General features: G+C 35.7%; 1 protein-coding gene across 6 annotated transcripts in view; it reads left to right on the forward strand.

Moving 5' to 3' along the window:
• Positions 1-26,234, forward strand: part of LOC106876215 (roundabout homolog 1) — a 336,558-nt gene that overhangs the window by 59,071 nt on the left and 251,253 nt on the right. For all 6 annotated transcript variants that reach the window (XM_014924686.2, XM_014924677.2, XM_052967770.1 and 3 more), the window contains exons 6-12: positions 305-523; positions 3,871-3,960; positions 10,971-11,161; positions 15,446-15,596; positions 19,292-19,410; positions 20,743-20,965; positions 25,257-25,372. In XM_014924686.2, coding sequence (XP_014780172.1) covers positions 305-523; positions 3,871-3,960; positions 10,971-11,161; positions 15,446-15,596; positions 19,292-19,410; positions 20,743-20,965; positions 25,257-25,372 — 1,109 coding nt within the window. The remainder of the gene's footprint in view (positions 1-304; positions 524-3,870; positions 3,961-10,970; positions 11,162-15,445; positions 15,597-19,291; positions 19,411-20,742; positions 20,966-25,256; positions 25,373-26,234) is intronic.

Here is a 26,234-nt window from a genome sequence, read left to right on the forward strand (position 1 = left end):
ATTTACTGTTCTTTATGTTCTGTGTTCAACTCCCTTTAGGGTCAGTAAAATAAAGTACTTGGGTCACTTTAAAGATTAACCGTCTGCTCCCAAAATCCAGGCTTTGTGCCCATGTTAGGTGCAATTACAAATTTCAGTCATTGTGGTGTAAGTGTAAATTCACTGTGAATGAAACTACTCTACACCTGGAAATTAATTTTCCAAGTATAACCAGTTTATTTTTAGTCTGTAATATTATGAATTCTGCCTCCATTTTCACTGTTCTCTTTTTTTGATAATAATCTTTTACAATGTTTGATTGCAGAACTTGATCCTGAAATCCCCGATGATGATATGCGTCCACCTCCTATTATTAACATGGGCCCGCAAAATCAGACATTGCAGGCAAAGACGGATGCTGTATTGCCTTGTCAGGCACACGGCGATCCGATGCCTACAATACAATGGCTCCGTAATGGTCGTCCTTTGCAGATGAACAATCCAAGACTCATGTTACTTGGAACTGGATCTCTAAAAATATCAGGTAAGAGTGAAATAGTTTCATCCTAATCTTTAAAAAAACATGCTACTTTTTCTTTTGTTCATTATTATTTTACATATATTTGTACTCAAGATGTTCTGTCCTCTACAATGTTCCATGTTAAAAACGTGCTGGTGCCACGTAAAAAATCACTGGTGCTGGTGCCACATAAATGCACTGGTGCTGGTGCCACTTAAAAAGCATCCAATACACTCTAAAGTGGTTGGTGTTAGGAAGGGTATTCAGCTGTAAAACAAAACCAAAATAGACTAGGGAATTTGGTCAGCTCCTGTCAAGCCATCCAACCCATGCCAGTTTGGGAAATGGATGTTAAATGACAATGATGATGATATACTTATGCATGAGTTACAAATGATTGGGGTTTTTTTTAGGTGTTACAGATTATCTGTTTATTGGGTGTTAAAGTTGCATAGGATGACAGGCAATTTACTGAGTTATTAGAGAATCAGATAAAATGCTTAGCAATATTTGTTTGGGTTCTTTGTGCTTTGAGTTCAAATCCTGCCAAAATCAGCATTGTCTTTCATGCATTGGTGGCAGGGGACCAATAAAGTACCAGTGGATTGGTAAAATTACATAAGGTACTAAAAGCGTTGTAACATATCAGCTACTTTTTAAAAATTGTATTATACTTAAAGAAAAATTAGTACTAATATTGCTTTAGAACAGAGATAGACACACACATTGGATTTATTGCAAATCAATACATGTGCACTGGTATGGTGTGTTAAAAATATTTAATTTTTCTAAATATTATCTTGGTTTTCAACTTACCTCAGAAAATTGCAGTGTGAATACAGATCATATGTGATTGAACTGATTGATCCTAGTCTTGTTTGGTACTTGTTATTATTTTGTTTAGCTCCAGCTGTCATAGTCCAGCACACCTGTGAGTAGATAACAATTCTGCCTTAGTTTCTATCAAATGCATTATAACTAGGACAGCATTATTTGTATTCTTTTAATAAGAGGCACAATGTAACAAAATTTTAAGACTTTTTTTTTGTCTTTGGTCAGTAAGTGTTATTTCCTATTTGCTTCTATCTAGAAATCAAAGGAAATGACTACTATTCTCTTCAAACTTTACTTCTGTGCCCTGAACATCAATGTTTCAAAACAGACAGATTCAGCACTGAAGCAGAAATGTCATTATAGCAAATATATTCTGCTCAATACCACAGATTTGCTTGTCAGTTGCTTGACCATAACCACTTGAGCTCTACTGTTAGTGGCTGACAATATATGCATCTCTGATCATGAGCAGGAGTAGTGGGGAGCTTTAGCCATTTTTCATACTTTCTAGGGGTAAGCAAATAGGAAATAACAGTTGCTACCCAGGGACAAAAGCTGTGTTACACAGTGTTATGGAAGAAAAGGCTGTTGTTTCATTTCTAGCAAGTCTTAACACAATTATATAGAAGATAAAGTTGTTCTTACTATATTGAAAATAAGGCTATGTTTGTTTTAAGTCTCATCTAATGATAGACTAACAATCTGGAGTTAGTTTAAAGGGGTTTAATTAAGTCTTTCAGCAGACCACAAAGAGACAATATAAAAAGAATTATTATTGGTTCACCAAAATACATCTTGGTAGACACAAATATGGTGGAGTGGTAGAAACACTGGGCATTAGGCAAAATGCTTTGCAGTATTTCTTCTAGACATTTTGCTGAGTTTAATTTTGTCATTCATGTTCCTTGAGTCAATAAAATAAAATACTAATTTTGTACTGAAGTTGATGATATTGACTAACCCCTGCCGTCAAACATTGCTGGCCTTCAATTTAAATTAGAGATAATTTCTATATTATTATTATTGAATGAGAGAGCAGCACATTCCATCAAAGTGACTCTGGGGTGCAAGTATACAAAGTCCAATATACCCATCTGACTACCTGTCTGATAAGGGTACACCAGGCACATGCATCACAGCTATATGTGTGGAACATGCTGATCTCATTTCAAGATAAACTGTACATGACTTTGCAGGTCCAGTTAGAATTTTCATCAGGTCGAGTAGCCCATCCCACTCAAAAGGTCCCTGAATAATATTTGTTTAAGGATGATGAACAAAACACCCATGTTTCCAAAAGAATTCCTCTCAACACATAGTTATAATGCTCACCAACTACTTCTGCTCATGATCAGAGATGCACATATTGTCAGCCACTAAGGGACATGCTCAACTGGTTAAAGTCAAACAACTGACAAGCAAACCTGTGGTATTGAGTACAATATTTGCTGTAGCCCATCTTTTATACCAAATCAAAACATTATTATTATTATTATTATTATTATTATAGTGAGGCAATGGCCTGGTAGAATCTTTAGCACTCTAGGTAGAATGTTTAGTGGCATTTTGTCTATCTTTACATTCAAATTCCACTGAGTTCAAATTCTGCTGAGGTTGGTCTTGCCTTTCATCCTTTTCAGGTTGATAAAATAAGTACCGGTCAAGCACTGAAGTCAATGCAATCAACTTACCCCTTTATGGTTTCCTTTCATTATAACTTTAATTCAGCTGCCTTAGTACCAGACATCCTCTGGAGGCCAAGAGTAGCAAGGGCACTTTTGTTTTGCTATGCGTGCTAAAATCATCCCCACATTTATTCCATTTTAGATGGAGAGAGCTTTCCATAGTATATAGGCTGTACCCATCAAAGTTATCTTTTGTAGTTCATGAAGATTGGAGTTACCAGGGAGTTGCTTAATATACTTCTCAGCTCCCATTTTTATCATTTTTATAATTATTATTATTAAGGCAGTCAGTTGGCAGAATCATTAGCATGCTGGACAAAATGCTTAGCAGCATTTCATTAGTCTTTACATTTTAAGTTCAAATTCTGTTGAGGTCAACTTTGCTTTTCATTCTCTCGGGGTCAATAAAAGAAGTACCATTTGAACACTGGGACTCAATGTAATTGACTTATCTCCTCCCTGAAATTACTGGCTTACTGCAAAAATTTGAGATCGTCATCATCATCATCAACATCAGTAGTAGTAGTAGTAGTAGTAGTAGTAGTAGTAGTAGTAGTATGATATTGATTTTCCGCTCATTATTGTTGCTGAGCCCCAGTTCATCTCAGATAGACTTGGCCTGTGATGAAACATGTTCTAGTCATGAACATATTTTTCTATTTTTGGGAGGTATGTAAAGCTGAAGGTGTATTCAGCCTGTGCATCTAAGGCTACATTATTGAATCTACTAGAATAATTCTTCTTTCTAAAATGTTAACGTATGATTGAAGAGAGATTTTCTAGAAGACTTCACACAACAGATTCCTCTGTTGAACCAGCATGTAATTGAACTTCTGTTTTTATCTTTTGCAGATCTCCATTTTTCTGACACTGCTACATATACTTGCCGTGCTGTTAGTGAAACTGGTGAAACTATATGGAGTGCATCATTAGTTGTACCAAGTAAGTACAGTTTCCATTTCTCATAATATATTTGCCTACATAAACTGTATATACAGCTTTGTGTATGTATGTATAAAGATTTAATGTGTATTAGGCATAGGTACAGGTGTGGCTGTGTGGTAAGAAGCTTGCTTCCCAAACTACATGTTTCTGAGTTCAGTCCTTCTGTGTGGTATTTGGGGCATGTGTCTTCTACTATAGCATCAGGCTGACCAAAGTCCTGCAAGTGAATTTGTTAGATGGAAACTGAAAGAAGCTCATTGTGTATGTATCTGTGTTTGTCTCCCACCACTATTTGAGAACTGGTGTTGGTGGGTTTACATCCCCGTAGCTTAGCAGTTTGGCAAAAAAGACAGAGGGACTAAATATCAGGCTTAAAAAAAAAAGTACTGGAGTCAATTCATTCAACTAAAGATTCTTCAAGGTGGTGCCCTAGTTTCATAACTGAAACTAGAAGATAAAAGATATATGCACATACATACACTTATGCAGAAATGTGTGTGTATCTGTATGCTCACGCAATCCTTTTTCCTATTTGGTGAAAAGTTATTTGGAGCAACATTTATTGCCAGATGCCTTTGCTGGTGCCCGGATAGAACTTCCAGTCACAGAAGATTTACCTCAAGAAGTTTTGTCCAGCCTATGCAAGGATGAAAAAGTGTGCAGTAAAATTTGATGATATGCATGTGTGTGTGTGATTTGTTCATTTAATATCAATTTTACCTTCCTAGTTTGGGCTGTGCAAGGAGTTATTTGAGGCAATGCTTTTACAACCAGGGGCTCTTCCTATCTCTACTCCTTTCCTGTTTTTCAAGGTTGCATGCATGTATATATCTGTGTGTGTATGTATGTGTGTGTAAACAAATATATATATATATATTTGTGTGTGTGTGTGTATATATATATATATATATATATATATATATATATATATATATACACACACACACACACACACACATACATACATCATCATTTAATGGATGTTGTTGGTGTTAAAAAGGGCATCCAGTCATAAAAACCATGCCAAAACAGACAGTGAAGTTTGGTACAGTCTTCTGTCTAACCAGCTTCTGTCAAACTGTCCAACACACACATACACACATCCATGCTGTGATTTGAACCCAGGCCACTTGGGTAAAGCCCAGAAATTGTCACCAATTTGTATGTGTGTACATGCTGACATACACACATCTGTGTGTGTGGATATATATTATGTAAGTTGACAGAATTAAATATCTTTGTAAATATATGTACGTGTGTGTTTGTAGGTATATATATATATTTGATTCGGTTGGTTGACATTTGATGGTGGAAACTAACCCATTACCAATGACCTTTTTTCATGTCTGTCATTTAGCAAGACACAAAATTTCATACTTCAGCACATATAATGGTATGCACCCTTTGCATAACTCCACCCATCCAATCCACCTCTCACATTTTGCAAGCCTAAAGGTTGCTCCACTTTGTCACTCTGCATCAGGGGGGTCATTCCAGCCTGTCAGTAACGCATTAAGAAACACTTTACCACGTCAGAGTGCATTAAGACCATGCTTGGCAGCCGAGAAATTGCAGCTGTTCACATCAAGTAGAGTGACGACTCTGTCAGCTGCTGCCATTTCTGCTTCAGCAGCTCCTCAAAATTCTAGAGTTCTCTCTTTCTTCCACCCTCAACACAATCACTATTCATTTAAAGCAGCCCTCAATATTTAAAGATATTAGCATGCATAACTGCTCTGTTTATGACCACTGGGTTTCCTGATAAGCGTTTAATATTTTTCTTCTCTAACAAGTTCTATTTGTTATCAAGAATTGCATCTATTTCTATATTATAAGCACTTCTGTTGCATTGTTGTGGCAAATTTTTATAACCATTGACCCTTTTTTTTTGTTTTGTCTTTTGAGTTGTTTTCATATTTTTCTCTCTTTTTTTTGTGTAGTTGGTGGTAGAGGTATGGGTTTTAGTTTAGCGTTTGATGTGTTTTTGTTTATCCTTGTCATTGTAATTTTTGCTTTTTACTGCTGTTGCTGTTAATATTTCTGTTGTATGTTGTTGTTTTTGTTATTGTTACTGTTTTTTGTTGTTGTTTCAGTTAGTCTTGCTGTAGTTATTCTGTTTTCTTTATTTTCATTAAAGCTGACATACTTTCGGTTCCTGATGTTCTATCTCAGCATAGTGTGTAACAGAAGTAATGGTGGGTGGGTGGATGGTGGCTAGAGACACACAGACTGACAGACAACAGAGACAGACGGACAGGGAAGAAAGTGATAGAAAGACAGATACATGATGCAATTGGTGAGAGTAAATAATGGGTGTTGAAATAAGGGTGCTTACCAATAATCTGTAGTGGGAATCTGGAAGTGTGTATATGCATTGTGTGTGTGTGTGTGTGTGTGTCTATTAACCAGTGAAGATTGCCTGGGCATTTGCAAATGTTGATGTCAATCAAAAAAACATCGCTGATGATAATTTGCAGAGGCAGAAACAGAAAATAGTTTTGTTTGCTCTGACTAAAACACTCACTGTTTTCGACAATCTTTTTATATTTTTGTCTTTTGGTTTTTTTTTTTCCTTTGTTTTGTTTTATTTTTAAAGAATGCATAAAATAAGAAATAAAATTCAGAATGTCTCAATCACTCTGCTAAACTCCATTACTAACAGAAGATGGAGAGATAGAAAAGTGATAGGATTTCATTTGTCTTTATGTTGAGCAATGGTTCCCAAGCAATTCTATGCTTAAAGACAACATAGAAGGAAAATGTTAACTTGTCACTCCACCACCACCGTCTACCACACATTTTATTCGTACATCCAAATAAAGAAGAAATTGTTTATTTCATCACTCAACCTGCTCAATATAAAACAACTAAATCTTGCACTAATGCAACATGGTTCTGCAACTTACTAGAAACAGCAGCTAAATCTCCCTCAAACCAAACTCTATGATACTTTTAAAAATGATCTAACTAGATTATGTAGGCCTAGATACATTATGCCTGAATACAAAATGGGATGGTCATGGCTGGAAGTCAGTCTTGTGTTACACAACAATAACAACTGCCATTCTTCAAATCATGCAACACCAGTTGGTGTCACTATGACGTTTCTCCATGTCCATATATTGTGGTCTTGCATGACATTCATCAAGACACTGCCATGTAGTGCAAAGTCTTCCTCAGTGATTTTCTTGAGGGTCATGTTTGGATCACCATATCTACAAGTGATATCAGAAGGCCATATCAGAACTAGCACACCAGTTTCACTTTGTCTCGTTACATGTCCAGCAACAGCTAGGCAACATTTTCTTATAACCATTGAAATCTTAGGAAGGCACCCATATAAGATCTTGTTTGTTGTGTGCAACTGCCAAGGGATATTAAGTATGCAAGAGACAGGTGTAGTTACCCTCTGACTTCCTTGTCAGGGTCCATGACTCTGAGCCATAAAGGATTGATTCCACAGTGTCTTTGAAAACCTTGATTTTGGTGGATCAATTGATTAGTGCAGTCCAGACATTATGGGGGGAGTGGTTAAGCCTGTCCCCCAGGTCTGACCAATTCGGGTAGGGACATCAAAAAGAAGTGATGGTGTGGCACTCTGTTGGTTATGATGGCAAAAGTTCCAGGTGATTTGATCAATGGAACAGACTGCTCATGAACTTAACATGTATGTGGCTGAACACTCCACAGACACGTGTACTCTTAACATAGTCCTCAGGGAGATTCAACATGTCACAGTAAAGATTTCATCTGTCTTTACATTCTGAGGTCTACTTTGCTTTTCATCCTTTCAGGGTCGATAAAATAAGTACCAGTTAAACACTGGGGTTGATTTAATTGACTTAGTCCCTCTCCCTAACCTGCGGGCCTTGTGCCAAAATTTGAAGCCAATATTTTGTCTGATACTTATTTTAGACGATAAAAGAAGTGGAATGAAAGCTGTTCAAATTTTTATTGTAGGAACCCAATCCATGATGAAAATATCAATGTAAATTTCATTAAACACAAAGAAACTCAACTCTCACCCCAAGAATCGGGTTATGGATTTTTACCAAGAATTGCTGTTATCTCTGTTTTCCTTCCTCTAATGTCTTTTAGAAAAAAAATACCAGAAATGTACTGAGAATAATTCAATCAATTATACATTAAGTAAATCATCAGATTATAAAATATTTATGGTTTATTAAAAGTTGGTGAATTTGTAGAGTCATAAGAGCATCAGATAGAATTAATATCTCATGGTATTGGTGCCAGTTCTCTGCACTCAAATGTTCAAATCCTACCATGTCAACTTTTCATTCTTTTGAGGTTGATAATGCACCAGCCAAGTGCAAAGGCTTCTTTTTCTTCTTCCCACTCCCTCTCTCTCTCTTTCAGCTATGTTTTATTGTAAGAAAAATCATGATGTTGAGGTATAAAAGAGTTAAAGCAAGAGACCAGAGATTTCTTTTCATAGAGAAATTGATATGCTACTAGAACTATTCAAGTACAGACTTTTGTGCAGTACAGATAGGATGAAACATAATGGAGATAAAGAATCAAAAAAAAAAAAAACCATAAAGATCAGCATTTAGATTGTGTCTGAACTAAGGATTTGTAAAAAGAGGTTAATAATAGAAAGTTCAGTGATACAGATGATGGCATTCTTAACTCTTCTTTAACCTTCAACACACTGACTTAATCCATATGCAACTAAGACACTTCACATGAAAGCTACCCTGCTTCCCTCAACAAAGGTATTGAAAATACACTATAATAAATGTAAAAGGCTAGTTACTTTTGACATCACAAAGACACAGTCACTACCCATAATCATGTTAACAACTTTGTATTTTATCTTCTCTAATATTGGACAATAGACAATTAACACTTTGCAAACATTAGACGTCACAATCCTTCATGATTTTCCATGGTGATCTTACATTTATAACAGGACTAAAGCAGCTTGGCAAAGACTAACCATTCTTTTCTGGATCTAAAAGCGTCTCAGTCTTGATCAGTTGTTGGCCTTCCACAAAACATATATGAGATCCCAAATTGCGTACTACTCTTATATTTTGGATGGTTGCTGTCATTTCACAATAACATTTAAGATCACATCTGAAGAAACACCATCTGACTGATTGACTAAGACTCATTCACCAACAACTTCTGGATTACAGCTATGCTGTTGTCTCTGTTTCTGCCTATTACACCACTACTTCAACATCCCCTGCACTACCTAGATAGCTGCATACCTCCAAAACCCAGTCAACACACCTGTCTCTTTTCCTTTCCTTATTCCTACTCTGTTGCAACCTGTATTTAGATTCTTCATTTACCGTTTCTCAGCCTTACCACTGAAAAACATCTATCCTTCAAAATTTTCTTGCCTCTCAAATTTTCCTGTTGATGTTGAACTACAAGATGTTCAAGATTAATATATGTTGTATATATACAGTCTCAGAAGGCCAACAAAGGTCATGGGCACTGCACCTTCTTATTGATTAAGCTAAGAAAAAATATAAGAATAGAGATACTTTCTTGTGTCTTTATCATTATCTCTCTGTTTCATGTTCAGTTCGCTGTGGCTTTCCACTGTGAATCAGGGAAATATATATAACAATTGCCAACTGTCCCTTGTGGCTTGCCAAAATAAATCAATATTCTAGATTATGTCTGCTGGGAAATTTTCAATTGTTGACATATCAGAAATTAGGTTTCTTGAGAACAAATACATTCTGCTTGATCTGTGGTTGATTCAGACTCCTCTTGGAATTATCAACTGAAGAGGAAAACTGTTTGGAACTGATTTTGATTGTGTGAAAATTGTTATTTGGTTTTTGTTTTTGTCAGGAAATGATTGCTAAAAAAATAAAAAAGAATTGAAAGCACACAGTCATTTCACGTGATATATAAAAATGTGTAATCACAGTTAGAATAATATGACTAAATCATTTTGAATAAAACCTTTGATATTTCATGACTCAGTTGTTGGTCAGCAAATGACAGTCCAAAGAAGCTGCGGTGAAAAATGTTTTATAATTTCATGGCAACCCCATTGCTTAATTCTACTCCTTTTGGTTGCGTCTTAGTAACAAAGGATGGCTTTCTTTTTTACCTGTGCATATCAAGTTTGGCATGGATTCACTTACCAACATTCTCCAGTCCAAGGTCCACAGATGTGTTGTCTTCTCTATCTTTTCTACGTGTAATGCAGTTGTCTGTGACTTGAAATTGTAACATACCACCTCCACTATGGCACTTCCAAGTCCTTTTCCTCTTAGGCCCTACATTAACTACAACATCTAGTCCTTCCTGGAACACAATCTGTCTGGAATTCCTCCCCAATTCATGTTTTTCCTACTGCCATCAAGTTGCAGGTCCAAGAGCACCATGAACCATATCAATCTTACTAGTCTCAGAAGCTATGTAATAATGTTTAAGGGTGCAACCTCTTTTTTCTGTTAAAAAAAAAAAATGTAAAACACTGTTACAAAATATCTAAAACGTAACAGTTTTGACTCAGTTGACTAAGACAATTGTAGACATTGTCTTTCATTGTTTTTGTTGCTGATACTATTGTGGATTTGGATCATCCACATCCAATAAACCCAAGATAGAAAACCTTACAATTGCTGTCTATTTTTAAAAGTCATAATGTATCCAAATCTAAATTATCTAATGTATTTTTCGTTTTTAAGATGGTAGGTAGATTTGGCTGGTATTTCTAGCAAATGAACAGCCATGTAGAGTCTGTTTCATTGGCTTGTCTTAATGACCTTATCATGTCCATTGGAAGGCTTGAACTCAGCATTGCAACCTAATGGAATACTTGTTCAGTTTACATTGTTTCTTACCTCTAATTATAGTAATAAATTTTACATTGGACGTGGTTAAGAGATAGTAATCAACCATTTTTTAGAGCTATTTTACGGTCTTAGATTATGTTTAAATACAATATAATATAATGACATAATTTCCAAATATTGATGTATTTCTAACAGCACTTTGTTTCATTCTTTCAGGTCCTGAAGCAACTAATGTGCAATACCATCGAGCACCACAACAAAACCAGTTACCTGGAGCTCCATCCCAACCTGAAATCAGCAGTGTTACAGATACAACTGTCCATCTTTCTTGGCGTCCTAGTATACATAAAGGTGGTTCACCTCTATATGAATTCATTGTAGAATATTTCAGTCCACAGAGTGGAAATGTAAGTGATTGTTATTTCCTGCTCACCATCATGTACAGAATAATAATAATAGGTCAATTATATTCCTATGTCTTAAAATGGTTAGCATAAAAAAAAAAAGCATCCTGCCAAAAATTCTGCCTCAGAACATCCTACTAGAAAGTTCCTACACTAACCACAATATCCAGTCCTTGCTCCCCAAAATATTATCCCTCCGAAATTCTTTCCCAGTTCATGTTTTTCCTGTTGCCATCTAGTTGCAGTTAAGATGTATATAAATTATGTCAGTCTTACTGGTTTCAGGGATATGTATGAAAAAATTATAAGAATGTAAAAAACTGTTACAAATTCAGAATCTGGAAAAAGAGACAGAATTATTAATCATCTCTTAAATGAATGCAGTAAGCTAGCAAGAGAAAATTGAGATGATCGTGTCAGTAAAAGAGAATATTGGGATGATAGCAAAGTGTGTGGGTTCAAAGTGATTGAAAAGTGTCATGAACATGAGCTTGAGGTTGTGATGGTGGATGATAATTTCTGGATTTATGGGATTTTTCCGAGAAGATTAACCATAATATTGAAGGACAAAAAGAGAAAAAAGGATTAACCATAATATTGAGGACAAAAATGGAAAAAAAAGTATAAAATTATAGACTTATAGAGTGAATACCAAAGAAATTGATAAATATGAGGACCAAGTCAGACAGATGAAGTAAAGTGACAATTTTACCTGTAGTAATTTAGTGCACTTGGCACAACACCCAGACATCTGCCTAGGATGCCTGAATGATATTGGAATTGTTGACCTGTAGAAAAGTGTTGTCCTGTCTTCTGCTAGTATGCCAAGAAAGATTCTTGGAATTTTAAGGGGATTCGTCACCAAACCTTAAGACAACATCCTCTGCTAACTAAAATGGCTTGTCATAGCTTTATGACAGTAATAATATAATAATGACGATGAAGATGACAACAATTTGTTTTTCTTATTTTCCACAGTGGCATCTGTTGAGGAGGGCAGTTTACAATTTACAGGAGGAGGTGATGTAAAAAGGAGGATGGGTAGGAGGAAAAGAGATACAATAAAAAGTATATATGATATTCAAATAAGTGAACACTTGGAAGTACGCAAGACTTGTCCTCCACAGCAGGATAATTAATGCTGCTCCCCCTTCTGAAGAAGATTGACCTGCTAGAGCTCAGTGCCGGTGCCACATAAAATCATCTGTGCTGGTTCCACGTAATAGCACCCATGCCAGTGCCACATCAAGGCATTCATGCTGGCACCATGTAAAAAGCACCCAGTACACTCTAAAGTGGTTGCTGTTAGGAAGGGCACCCAGCCATAGAAATCAAGCCAAGTCAGATTAGAACCTGGTGCAGCTCGCCTGCTTGCTAGCTCAGGTCAAACCATCCAACCAATGCCCGCATGGAAAACAGACATTAAATGATAATGGCTGATGCTGTCCTAATTCTTGAGATTCTCCAGTCGGGCCAATCAAAGAAGCTTACAAATCCAGGATCACCCTGACCAATATTTCGTCTTCTGCCCCACAGAGAGTGTTTTCTTCTTTTCCAATATTTTGTCCATTTGTTTTACCAACATTTCGTTAGGTACTCTACCAATATTTCTATCTACTGTCATTTCCCTTACTGTATATCTGTTTATGATAGTAAAAAAAAATTTTAACACCAGCATCATGCCACATATTTCAGAGGGAGAGACACATGATAGCATCACTGGTATTTATCTTATCGACTCTTGAGTGATGAGCATCAAATTTGGGAAGGGTTAAGGAAGATAAGAACGATAAAAAGAAAGGAAAAAGGGGGAATAAATGGCAATGTGAAGGAGAAGAAGAATTGAAAAAATGAGGGGGGAAAAAGAGTTAAAATAAGATAAAACAAAGTCATAAAAGAAAAAAATTGGGATAAAGAAGTGTAAAATGCAAATGGAGTAAGGTGATTGGATTTTGGACTTATGGCAGTGGTGGTGGCAGCAGTGGTAAAAGTAGTGGTGGTGGTGGGGGTGGGGGTAATGACTTGAAGATTTGTAAAATCTAAAGGTGGAAAATGTGGTGATGGTGGTGGTGTTTGTAGTAGTGATAATTGTTGTGAGGTTGTAGTAGTGGTAGTTGGGATCATGGCAATAGTATTTGTTGTGGTAGTAGTGGTGGTGATGATGATACTGGTGATGCTGGTTAGTCAGTCATAGTGGTAATGATTGAGGTGACTGTGGTAATAATGAATAGATGGGTGGCTGGGTGGGGTTGGTTGCTGAGCGTGACTTTTTTGTTTATATATTTTTTTTTCCGTGATGATGGAAAGGGTGAAAGAAAAAGAGTGAATTTTAAGCTATTTAAAACAGGATTTTATCCGTTAAAACTCTTCACTGATTTTCATATAAAATTATCTTCCTGATTAAGAAATCTTCATTGACAGATAATCCTTATCCTTTCACACAAGAGCAATCAATGTACAACAGCAAGGATGTCTCTTCAATCTTCATTATTATCACCCATACATGCTCTGCTGCATCTTCAAAAATAGATTCCTTTTTCCATTTGAATGGATCTTATGAACCTGTTTTTAAACCAGATATCTAACCCACTGTCTTAAACATGAGCCAGTAATAAGGCTTCTTGGTGGTCACTCATTCAGCTAGAAATAACAGTCAAATCTTCAACTCTCATTCTGCTGTTGTAAAAAGAGGACATAATTGTCAGTGCACACAAGCAAAAGTGAGATGTCTATGTGGTTGTTTATCATCCTAGAAATAGCAGACAAATTTCCCTCTGTCTCGAGGAGCACCCTGTTGTTTTGAAAATGAACAGATAAAGCAGGATACATGAGCTAGAGGGAAGTCCTGTATGTCATTCGTTCAGCTAGAAATAACAGCCAAATCACACTGTTATTCACAGACTGACTTTCTAAACAGGACAAACAAGCTTTGCGATTGTTTGATATGCTTTGAAAACAAACCAGATCTTCAATTCAACCCTTTAAAAAACAGATTATTTGACAGAAGGATGAGAAAGCATCTATTAGGTCATACATTCTGCTAGAAATAGCTGCCGAATCTTCCTTAGATTACACTTTTCTCTTTTAATGTGATATATTAAATGTATCACTTCAAGACTTGATGTGATATATTTCTGTATGTCAAGCATATAAGAAATCCTTTATGTGCTCTACATGCTAGAAATAGCAACAATATCTCTCAAGTTACACTCTATGGTCTCACTAAAAGATGTACATTAGATACTATAAACCCTCTCAAAAGAAAAAAAGACATGATGGTCACAGATGGAATACCTTTGAGCATAGGTCTATCTATTGAATCAGAGCCAATCTGAGAGCTAAATAGTAACAGCTGATTTATAGTTTATCTGTTGTATAGTTTCCTTCATATCCATCCTCTTTCACCATCTGTTGAACTTCTTTTGAAACTATCTTCAGACATTGCTGCTGATGGTAGAAATGGTATCTGTTATTATGGAGCTGGTTTGACTGTATATATGTTTTCTCAGTGTGAGAATATATATATATATATATATATATATATATATAGACACAAAAATGGGACTAGTACGCAAAATATCCAGACAGGTGATACAAAAAAGGGACAACAGAACATCCAGACAGATGATACAAAGACACCATGGATGGGTCATTCGGAGTTTTCTCTCTTCAGTCGAGTTCCAGATTATCTTTGTAATTACAGTTATACTCGAGATTGCTCCAATCTGGCCAGCCCCAAGGAAAAACTAAGCTAAGAGCATTAGATTCCTTGGAAGAAAGCAGTGAATGTATACAAAAACAAGGACGGAAAAAAAAATGGAGAATGTTACACAAATACAAACGCAAATAACAGGACATAACAACAGGTGTCTTTCGACTAAGGACAAATTAAATTAAGCTGGCATGTGTGGAAGTAAAGCCTTACGACAGGGACATAAGATTTGACAAGCACAGGAAGGAATATAGATGTTGCACAGATGGTAGTTGAACCAAGAAAGAAAGGTCAGGCTTGGCCGAACTCTGGTCACGTGGGGAGAGAAGAGAGAGAGGTAGAGGCAGAGGGATAGAAGAATAAAGGAGGGGCAAGAAAAAAATGAAAGGAACACAATGTATGTGTGTGTGTATATATATATATATACACACACATACACACACACAAAGAAATGGCAATTTCAATGGCTACTGTGTTTGCCCTTACCTGTTGAATTATAGCTAAGAATATTTTTTTGTTGCTGTTACTATTGTTAATAATAATAATAAATTTGATAATGATTCAAACTTCTGCAGGGTTGGGTAACAGCAGCTGATGACATATCGCTAGAAAGTTACACAGTACGGAAGCTGAAACCCAACAGAAATTATATATTCCTGGTGAGAGCTCGGAATGCCCATGGAATTAGTCCTCCAAGTCCTTTATCTAGAATGGTTGAAACTCAAGGTATGTTACTCTAATGAAACTATTCTTTGAATTCTTTTTTTTCATTTTTTTTTTTTTTTGCTTGCAAAATTTTTCTTGTTCTGTTTGCATAAACTTTAGACATTTTACAAAATTCATAAATATGGAAGTAATATATGGATAAAATGTGGTCTTTGGTCTAGGACAGTGGTTCTCAACTATTTTTTTTTTTTTGTCTATAGACTCCCTTTCATTCTTATTCTATTGCAGTTTACTCCCACAGCTATTTAATGTTTAAAAAATCCTATTGTATTTTTATCATTAAATATTGGAAATTGTATAAAAAATATTGTTCAAATATTCAGTGTATACATATTATATATGTATAATAGTTTTATAATGCTGTTGTTTGTTTGACTGTGTGGTTAAGAAGTTTACTTTTCAAGCAAATGGTGTTTGTTTCAATCCCATTGTAGATATAAAATTATATTTCATGAGTGTGTGTGTGTCTCCTCATCACCATGCACAAATAGCACCTCCCTCAGTGCTACTATCTCTTGCACTCACTTGGGGAATCTTGTCTTGCAAGTATCTTGGTGACCTCACTGCTGCTAGTGCCACATAAAAAGCACCCAGCATGCTCTGTGAAGTGGTTGGCATTAGGAAGAACATCTAATTATTGGAACCATGCCAAAACAGACATCACTTAAGGCAGTCTTCTGATTTGTCATTTCATGTCCAATGTATGTAAGCTCCTTCCATGCTGTCATGTTTAATGATGATAATGTCATATCTATACACACACACACACATTCATTCATTCACCTGCATTATGTCCAGTTTCCAATTACAAAATTTTACTGTAAAAGCTTTGGGCAGCCCGAGGCTATGGTAGAAGATACTTGTTCAAGCTGACACTCAGTAGGATTGAACCAGAACCTACATTACTGCAAAGTAGACTCCTACTTATCTTCACAGCCATGTCTATGCCCATTTGTTAATTCATTTTGCCTCCTTCCACCACAACCCTTGTTCTTCCTGCATCATTCATTTCATGAATTATGCAACAATAAATTTTTTTTAAATGTGTTTGAAAACACAAACAAAACCCCAAAACCATCTTTTTTATTTTGACTGTATTTTCATCTGTTACTCCCAATCCATATGTTACAATGTTTGTCTTGTGTTACATCAATACAAAAATACATTTGTCTTTATTAGAAAGCAAAACACTTGCAGTTTAAATAAGTCAATAACAAAACAAAAACCATACATTAATTGTCCTGTTTAGATATTAGATATTAGCAAATGGCCTTAACTCTCACTAGTTTCTTTTAGTTTTTTTTTTGTAGGGATTATTTTTGAGAGGGGGAGGAGGAGTTGTTTTGTATTTTGTTGTAGCTTTTCTTATTTGTTTTTTGTTTTCCAACCATGTTTGCCTTCATTTTATTTTTTAATTTCAGCATTAGTTGACTATTTTAATCTCAAATGTATAAATATTTGCTTTGTCTTTTGTATGTTTTTAGTTTCTATTGTTCTTTTATTTTTATTTCTCCTCCTATTTTACATGCTATGTTCATATATTTGATAATATTTTTATTTATAGATAGCCATGTTTTAATTTTTTTCTTTCTTTAAAACCATTCTGTGCCATGGAACACATCAGTCTGCCCATGCACGCTATCTCTGGTTTCTTTGAATGGTTTTTGTAGCATACTGAGAAAAATTTGTTAGTTCCTTGCTCAATGTTCTTCTATTTCTTGTAGTCTCTGGAATACTCAACCACCCTGCAGGCTGAATGTTTGAGATTACAAAAGTGATCAACAAAGTAATAAATGTCATTTCATTCAGGAGATATAAATTTTTTTCTCTCAGTTAAAACCTTTTCAACTATAAATAAAATAAATAGATCCTCTTGTATCAGATTCAATGATAAATATTCCCCTCGATTAATCCACTGAACTACTAAGCCAATGAATTAACTCTTTAACATTTTAAACCAGTTATATCCAGCCCAAATGTCTTATTTGTTTTATACTCAAATCAGCCAGATCCCATCTCATACACCTACTCTACAATGCCATTCTAAAAATATATAATCACATCATTGAAATTTCAAAGATAGAAAATAATGCATGATTATCATCATCATCATCGTTTAACGTCTGCTTTCCATGTTGGCATGGGTTAGATGGTTTGACTGAAACTAGTCAGTTGGAGAGCTGCACCAGATTCCAGTCTGATTTGGCATGGTTTCTACAGCTGGATGCCCTTCCTAACACCAACTACTCCAATAGTGTAAGGAATGCTTTTTACATGCCAGTTATGTGACACCGGCATCAGCTGCAACTACAATTTAACTTGGCTTGATGGGTGTTCTCAAGCACAGTATATCACCAAAGGTCTTGGTTTCTTATCATTGCTTCTGTGAGGCCCAGTATTCGAAGGCTGCTTTTTACATGCATTTTTGCCAGCCACGTGGACTTGAGCAACATGAAATAAAGTGTCTTTCTGAAGGACACAATGAACCATCAAGTATTGAACTCACAACCTTATGATCATGAGTCAAATACCCTAACCACTAAGCCTCATACCTCATTGTCACTCAATATAGATACAGAAGAAAGTGAAGATGCCAGTTATGTGACACCAGCATCAGCCATTACTACAATTTCACTAATTCAAAACAAGGTGAATAAATAGACATTGCATTTGAAAGAGTAATCTGAATGCTAAAGGGTTAAAGTGACAGTTACTGAGCATTCCACAGACACTTGTCCCCTTAATACAGGCTTCAAATTGAATCACTATTACTATGTGCAGCAAGGCTGAGCCATTTGAATTATATAGTCCCAGCACATCCAACAAGCTTCCATGCAATTTCTGTCTGCTCAGTTTTACTCACAAGTCTTGGATCAACCCAAGGCTATGATATAATACATTTGCTCAAGGTTCTTCTGCACAGTGGCATTAAACCTTGAATGTCATGCTTATGAAGTGAACTTATTAACCATTCAACTATATCTGCATTGCTGTTAACATATACACATGCATACATTTTATCATCATCATTGTCATCATTATGTCTATTTTTCCACGCTGATAGGGAGCAAGATTTTCTACAACTGGAGGCTTTTCCTGTTACCCACCCTAAACTGTTTTTCAAATGTGGTATTTTCATTTCATTGACCTCACTCATAGAACGCAATGAACTTATCAAATACACACATACACACACGTGTGTATGTGTATATATGTGTGTGTGTGTGTATGTATATATCATCATCATCATACATCCGTCTTCCATGCTGACATGGGCTGGATGGTTTGACAGGAGCTGGCTAGATGGAAGACTACACCTGGCTATTGTGTCTGTTTTGGCATGGCTTTTACAGCTGGATGCCCTTCCTAACACCAACCAATCCATGTATATATATGTGTGTGTGTGTGATATGTATAAATATCTTTGTATATTCATATTTTTGTATATTTATTTGATATCAGGCATTTTGTATTATTGGTTATGGACTTTCAATGGACTGATCATTGGCTTGCATCTTTTCTAATAGCAGAAATGAGAAGGAAATATCTGCATAACTCAAGTGGGATCATTACACTTAGAGTATCTATTGTTCAGCCCACTTTACCAGCTATTTTGCTGCTGCTGTAATTCTTTTTTATAAGTTAATCATTCTTTTTCTCATTAAAAATACACTTTGTTTTATATCTGTGTACAGGTCGCAGAGGTAGTGCAATTTTCACACAGGAAGAAATTGAGCAACGTTTACGAGGAATTGTTGTTAACCTTCTTCAAGGTGAAGCATCTGGACCATCTGCCATCAAAGTCAGTTGGCAGGTAAGTGTTACACACATCCATGCATAAATACATTGATTATATTTCATATACTATGTCACACTAAAAAAAACCTGCCATACAATTGAAGATACTTGTGAACTTAGTCAAAGATCTCCTTTTTAATTCCCAATTCTAGTTATTTCATTTGTGTCATTCTTGTTCTTTGGGAAACACATAAACATCATAGCCTCTCATTTCTTATTACTTATTTCGCATTGCAATTTGCGAAAAATAATGACATCAGCTACAGGTTTCCAGTGAGCGAGTCATAAGTTTAATGAACTTCTGACTGCAACACTAATAAGAAAGCATGTGTAGCTTGGTGAAGAATACATATTGCAAAGAACTTCATGAAGAACATTGGTTTTCCAGTCTATTCACTTGTATTTATGTTTTACTAATATACATCAGTATACTTTTACTTACAAGGTATACTTATACATATAAAGATACATAGTCAAATTACGTATGCACACACACACACAGAGGCCAAGCCAATGAGGAAATCTTTATACCTTGACTTGTTAGAAATAGCATTTAAATCTTCTTCAAATTAAACCTTATCGTCTTAAAAAAAGAATATCATATTGGACAGCTTCAATCTCGATGTACAAAAAGATGGGATAGTTATGGCATGAAAGTCTCTAATTGTAAATCTGCTTGATCAGTTCTGACAAGAGGATTAAACAACTGCCTCAAATAGTACATTCACAGCACTAAGCTTTTTGGGTTTTTTTTCTTTTGCAATATCTGTTATCTTTGTTTACTTCCTGTTTTTATTTCAACATTACACTAAGTGGTCCTATTTAACCCTTTTAATACCAACCTGCCTGACTTTACATTTAAATTAATGCTTTCCATCATAATTTTATATAAGAACATTTTATGTTATATTCTAAACACCAGCTTAATAATGACAAAGTTATTTTACTAAATCCTTTGAAATTCCTGAATATTTTCAAAATAGATTGAAATTTTTATAGACCAATAATTTTTAAGCTTTATGTTATAAGCCTGTCCAGTCCAAGATCAGAATATTTTTACCTCAGATTTTTCACATTTGCAGATTAAAAGTAAATATTGATTACCTTTTTTTGACTATTCACACACAAACATGATATATATTCTATTTAATGACTACAGGATGGTTAATTTAAAAACAGTATTTTGTAAATGACACACTATAAATATGTCATCAATATTTCTAGTGAAGCAAAATTGTTTCAGTATCCTTAAAAAAATTTCAAAGGCACTACTATGCTCAGTGTCTATATTCCATTAGAAATATGGTGATGAATGCATTAAATGTCTTTCATTTACTGCATTTTACAGGTTATGAAAGGTCACAGTGCTATAGATGGTTTCAAAATTAAATACCGGCGCTCAAAGCACAATAGCGAGATCCATACAATTACAGTACAAGACCCAACGGCTACTTCATATCTTATCGAAAACCTTTACAGTCAAACATGGTATGAGATATGCATTCGTGCATATGGAGGCAAAGTATTTTCTCAGTGCAGTAATCCCATTAAGGTTCACACCAACGAAGGAGGTAAGCTGCAAATTCTTTCTTTATAAAATGTTTGAAATACTTGTTTGTATAGGTGGTGGTGTTGGTGGCAGTAGCAGCAGTGACTGCAGATGTGTTTGTATTCATAAGGATATTTATTGTAGGTGATAATGTTTTTATGACATATATGTATATATAATATATATATACATACGTATACCATAGACATATATGTGTAGACTCTTGCGCCAGAAATAAAAACCCTAAATTTCTTATATTCCCTTTCTATCAATGTTAAGACAGAATCTCTACACAAGAAAGAATCAACAAGGAGAATCTTTTTATAGAGAAATACCAAATGCTTCTTAACTTACAAACTCCTCGGTGACCATATTCCCTTCTCTCGCCTACCCATTGAAATACATATAAATTTACTTCTTGTTTCACTAAGAACAGACATAAACTTCCTGTTGACAAAGAGTCCAGGACTCCAACTAAAGAATATAAAACCCGCAGAATTATCTCCCCTTATCCACACTTCCTGTTTAACACCACATTTCCTGTTTGACACCACACTTCCTGTTTGACACATAAACTCTCAGCCTTTTTTAAACAGAACACTAATCTTAAATACATGCATCCTAATCTTTCTAACAATTATCTACATGGATTACCATTGAACTTTAAAAGCCCAAAGACAATATAATGTATTGGTATATTTATTTTTTCATATATTTTTTATTTTTTTGTAAAAAACATTTTCATTTTCTCTCTTCTTGAAAATTTGCCATGTAATGAAAGCCGGTTAGAAATCCTTTTTAATCTTCCTTATACACATCTATATTAAAATATGCTTTAAGTTTAGCATTCTGCCTTATTATTATTATTATTATTATTTTATTTTTTATTTTCCTATTATTTCTCCACATGTGGTTAACACAACCCCACCATTTACTGACTTATATATATATATATATATATATATATATATATATATATATATATATGTACATAAACACATTATATATAATCTCCAGTCCCATCCAGTGTTTTAAATCCAGGTTTTGTCCCCATTAACGGGGGTGGCCGGATCTATTTCAATGCCATATCACCTGCCCTCACACCATCTTGCCCTGTTTTGGATGTCCCCCCTTCTCAAGCCAACCCTCCCAATCTCCCCCTCCATGTTTTCCTCAGTCTATTTACCTCAAACTCAAAGCACCCTCCTCAGAACATACTCCTCATCCCTCCTCAATACATGCCTATACCACCAGCCTCCTTCCTCATAGATCTCGCAACCACCTTCTTTGCACAATTTTTCATGTTTTTATACCTGGCCTTCATTTGCTCAGTTCTATTATTACAATAAGCTTTGTGCGCCTCCGTCTTCCTTGCTATCACATCCCTCACCTTTTCGTTCCACCCCCACATATCTCCTCGATCTCTCCTACCCATCGTCCTTCAACACACTTCATCACATACCTTTAGTACCCCTTCTTTAAAAGACTTCTACAAATCCTGTGCATCAATGCTTACCAACTCCCGAACTCTCTCCTCAAACCTTGCTCTCATTTCTTCTTCCTTCAGTTTCCACACCTTTCTCCTCTCAACAGTTCCCTTTCTCACACACTTTTTAACTTTCCTCTTTTCCAAGTTCGCAACCATCAACCTGTGCTGCAACTCCCCAAGTATTGTCTTTACATTTCTCAGATACTTTCTGTTTTTCCTGCAAACCAACACTAAATGAATCTCTGTCTCATTCTTTCCTGCACTGAAAGTCACCTTCCTTTTCTCTGTTTCCATTAACCACATGTTTGCCACATACAACTCTTTCTCATCACAAAAATCCAACAGCATCCTTCCTTCCACATTTCTCTCCCCAATTCTGTTTCCCCCATGCACACTCTCAAAGCCCTGGATCCATTTCCCAACATGTCCATTAAAATCACCCATGCCCAAAACCAATTCGTCTACTTTTTGTAATTCCCACTCATTCGCCATTTCATCAAAGAACTGTTCTTCCACTTTGCAGACCATACCCACAAATTGCCCTCACCACTTCTTCTTCAAATGCTATCACTACTATCATCACTCTGTTACTCTTTCTCCTGGCCTCCACCACCTTCTCAAAGATTTCTTCCTTCACCAAAACTCCCACACTTCCAATCTCCTTCTTATTTCCCAACTGCCACAACTTGTACCTTCTTGCCTTGACCCCTACAAATCTTGTCCCCTGGCCCCTCCTGCACACAGCACACATCCACCTCCTCTTCCTCAATTCCTCACACACCTCAGTTCCCCTTCCATGCAGACTGCCCACATTCCAACTTCCCAACCTCACCCTAAGCTTGTGTGTGTATATATCATGGCTGTGTGGTAAGAAGTTTGCTTCCCAAACACATGGCTTCAGGTTCAGTTTCACAACATGGCACCTTGGGCAGTGTGTTCTGCTATAACCTCAGGCCAACCAAAGCACTGTGAGTGAATTTGTTAGGTGGACACTGAAAAAAGCCCATCATATATATGTGTGTGTGTGTGTGTGTCGTTGCGTCTGTGTTTGTCCCCACTATTTCTTGACAACTGGTGTTGGTGCGTTAATGTTCCCATAACTTAGTGGTTTGGTAAAAAAAAGATTGATAGAATAAGTACCAGGCTTAAAAAAAATGTCCTGGGGTCAATTCATTCAACTACAAATTTTTCGAGGCAGTACCCCAGCATGGCCACAGCCTAATGACTAAAACAAGTAAATGATCAAAGATATAATTATCATTCGTTTATTCAGAGTCCATTTTCCCATGCTTCAGTTGGTTATCATATTTGAGACAGGATTTTATGACAAAATATATTCTTCCTGTCACCAATCCGTAATTGTTATTTTTTTACATAAGAGAAATTCATTATTCCCCAAACCATCAACAGCACAGAGTGCCCACTCATAGTATCAAATAGGAGTGTAAACTGCTTTATTTGTTGAGTTTTGTTTGCTGAGTTAATTGTCTTAGTTCATAGAGTTTATGCAGAATCCATTAGGATTAAAATGAGATTAATTCTTTAAAAATCAGAAGAAAAAATATATCTGCTTATTTATGCATATTATATGAAAATGAAGCTTTCTTTACTGTCCCATTGGCTCTGTATTATTAATATTGAAATTTTATAGATTCCAAAGTGCTGAAAGGTTAAAATGAACCCATGAATGGAAGACTAGAAGCTAGATAATTATATAGATATATTTTTTTTAATCTGTAATATTTCAATCATCTACCACACACTGGTAGGGCTATTTATTGGACACAGTGGTGCTTAAACCAGTAGAATATGTGTAAGGGTGTGTTTATCACGTGTGTGTGTGTGTGTGTATTTAGCTATGTATTTGTACTTTATTATGTCTGTCAATGTGTTTGTTCAGTAGAGTATGTCTCTGTATGCATTCTATTTTATTGATTAGCCTAAATATCCTCTTCTTCCTCCCTTTAAATACACCCATATTCACCTCTAACCTCTGTCACTTACAGAATTAAGAACCATGATATATCACTTTTGCTATAATCATTTTTGCTGTCGCTCCACCTACTACTACTGTTTGGTGTTGTTACCAATATTTGAATAGTTGCCAATGTCTGTAGAAAGATAAACATGTAATCTGTAAGATTAGGTCAGCAGTGTCTCTCTCAAAAAAAGAAAAAGATGATGAAAATCAAATTTACATATACAACTTTAATTAGTTTTATATCTGCACCCAACCACTCCTAATTGACACTGGAGGGGTTCCACTTTGCCTTCCTTTTCTTTTGCTGCGGACACCAACTACTAAATAAACAGTGAACCAATGGGAGTTATTGAAACTATTAGAAATAACAGAGAAATTCCTCTCAAATTACACTTTACTGTCATAGGCACAGGTATGGCAGTGTGGTAAGAAGCTTGCTTCTCAACCACATGGTTCTGATTTCAGTCCCACTGTGTGATACCTTAGGCAAGTGTCTTCTACTATAGCTTTGGGCCAATCAAAGCTTTTTGTGTGGATTTCATAAACAGAAATTTAAAGAAGCATGCTGTGTACATAGACATGTGGCTGTCTTTGTGTCTGTGTTTGTCCCCCACCTCTGCTTGATGACCGGTGCTTATGTGTTTATGTTTCTGTAACCTAATCGTTTGGTAAAAGAAACCAATAGAAAAAATACATGACTTAAAACAATAAGTACTGGGATCAATTCATTTGAAGATCATGTACAGTACAGAAGTTGAATCAGAGTTCTTCACTTTGGTCTGTTTATTTGATTAATTTTATCACAATGCCTCCCTCTAACCCTCTCTCTATTTTTCTATTTAGCACCTGCTGCAGCTCCAGAAAATATTGTTATTCATTGGCTATCAGACAGTAGCATGTCAGTGCGATGGTCACCGCCACCACGTCCTTACCGATATGGTGACATCAATGGATATGTTGTAAGTATTATATCTTTGTACAGTAATCTTTGACTATTTCGTTTGATCAGTACAGGTGTGTTTTATAGGTATGATGAAAGGTAGATCAAGTGATATTGTTAAAATGTTAGAACAGAGGTGTGCTGCATGCAAGAGATAAGATGAAGGAGAGCTTCAGCCAGATATCTCAGGGACAAGGATCAAAGATATAATTTTTTCTGAGAAGGCAATAGTGATGGTGTGGGAGGTGTAGGCATACTTTTGGTAGAGAAATAGGTAGATAAGATGATCGAGGTAGTTAGAGTGTGGTAGGATAATTAAGTTTAGTCTAGTCTTGAAAAATATGACAGCACCATTTATTTCTGCATATTCTCGTCATTGGGACTGGCAGATGAACAAAAGGACAGATTTTACAAAGCCCTTTTGTAAATAACCTTGATCATGAATGACAGTGACATATTTTTATGGCTGGTCATTTCAACAAACATATTTGGGTAGCAACCCAACAACTAATACAGGGAAAATATTGTTTTGGTCCCAGAAATGTAGAGGAAACATGGCTTCCGGAGTCTTGTGATGCAAATGGCATACATGCATACATACACACACACATATATATATATATATATATAGTGATCATCATCATTTAACATCTGCCGGAATGGGTGGGATGGTTTGATAAGAGCTGGCCAGCTCTGTGTCTATTTTGTATGCCCTTCCTAATTTAGAAACAGTGTCAAAACAGACACAGAACCTGGGCAGCTCTAGAGAGAGTGTTTCCTAAAAGTTATTAAAGATTTTTAAAAATTTTGGAAAATGTTTCTTTAAATATTGTTTGTGGTGATATCAAGTATCTTCTGTAAAATCTTAATATATATATATA

This window comes from Octopus bimaculoides, chromosome 5 (assembly GCF_001194135.2).
Source record: "Octopus bimaculoides isolate UCB-OBI-ISO-001 chromosome 5, ASM119413v2, whole genome shotgun sequence".
Taxonomy (NCBI): Eukaryota; Metazoa; Mollusca; class Cephalopoda; order Octopoda; family Octopodidae; genus Octopus; species Octopus bimaculoides.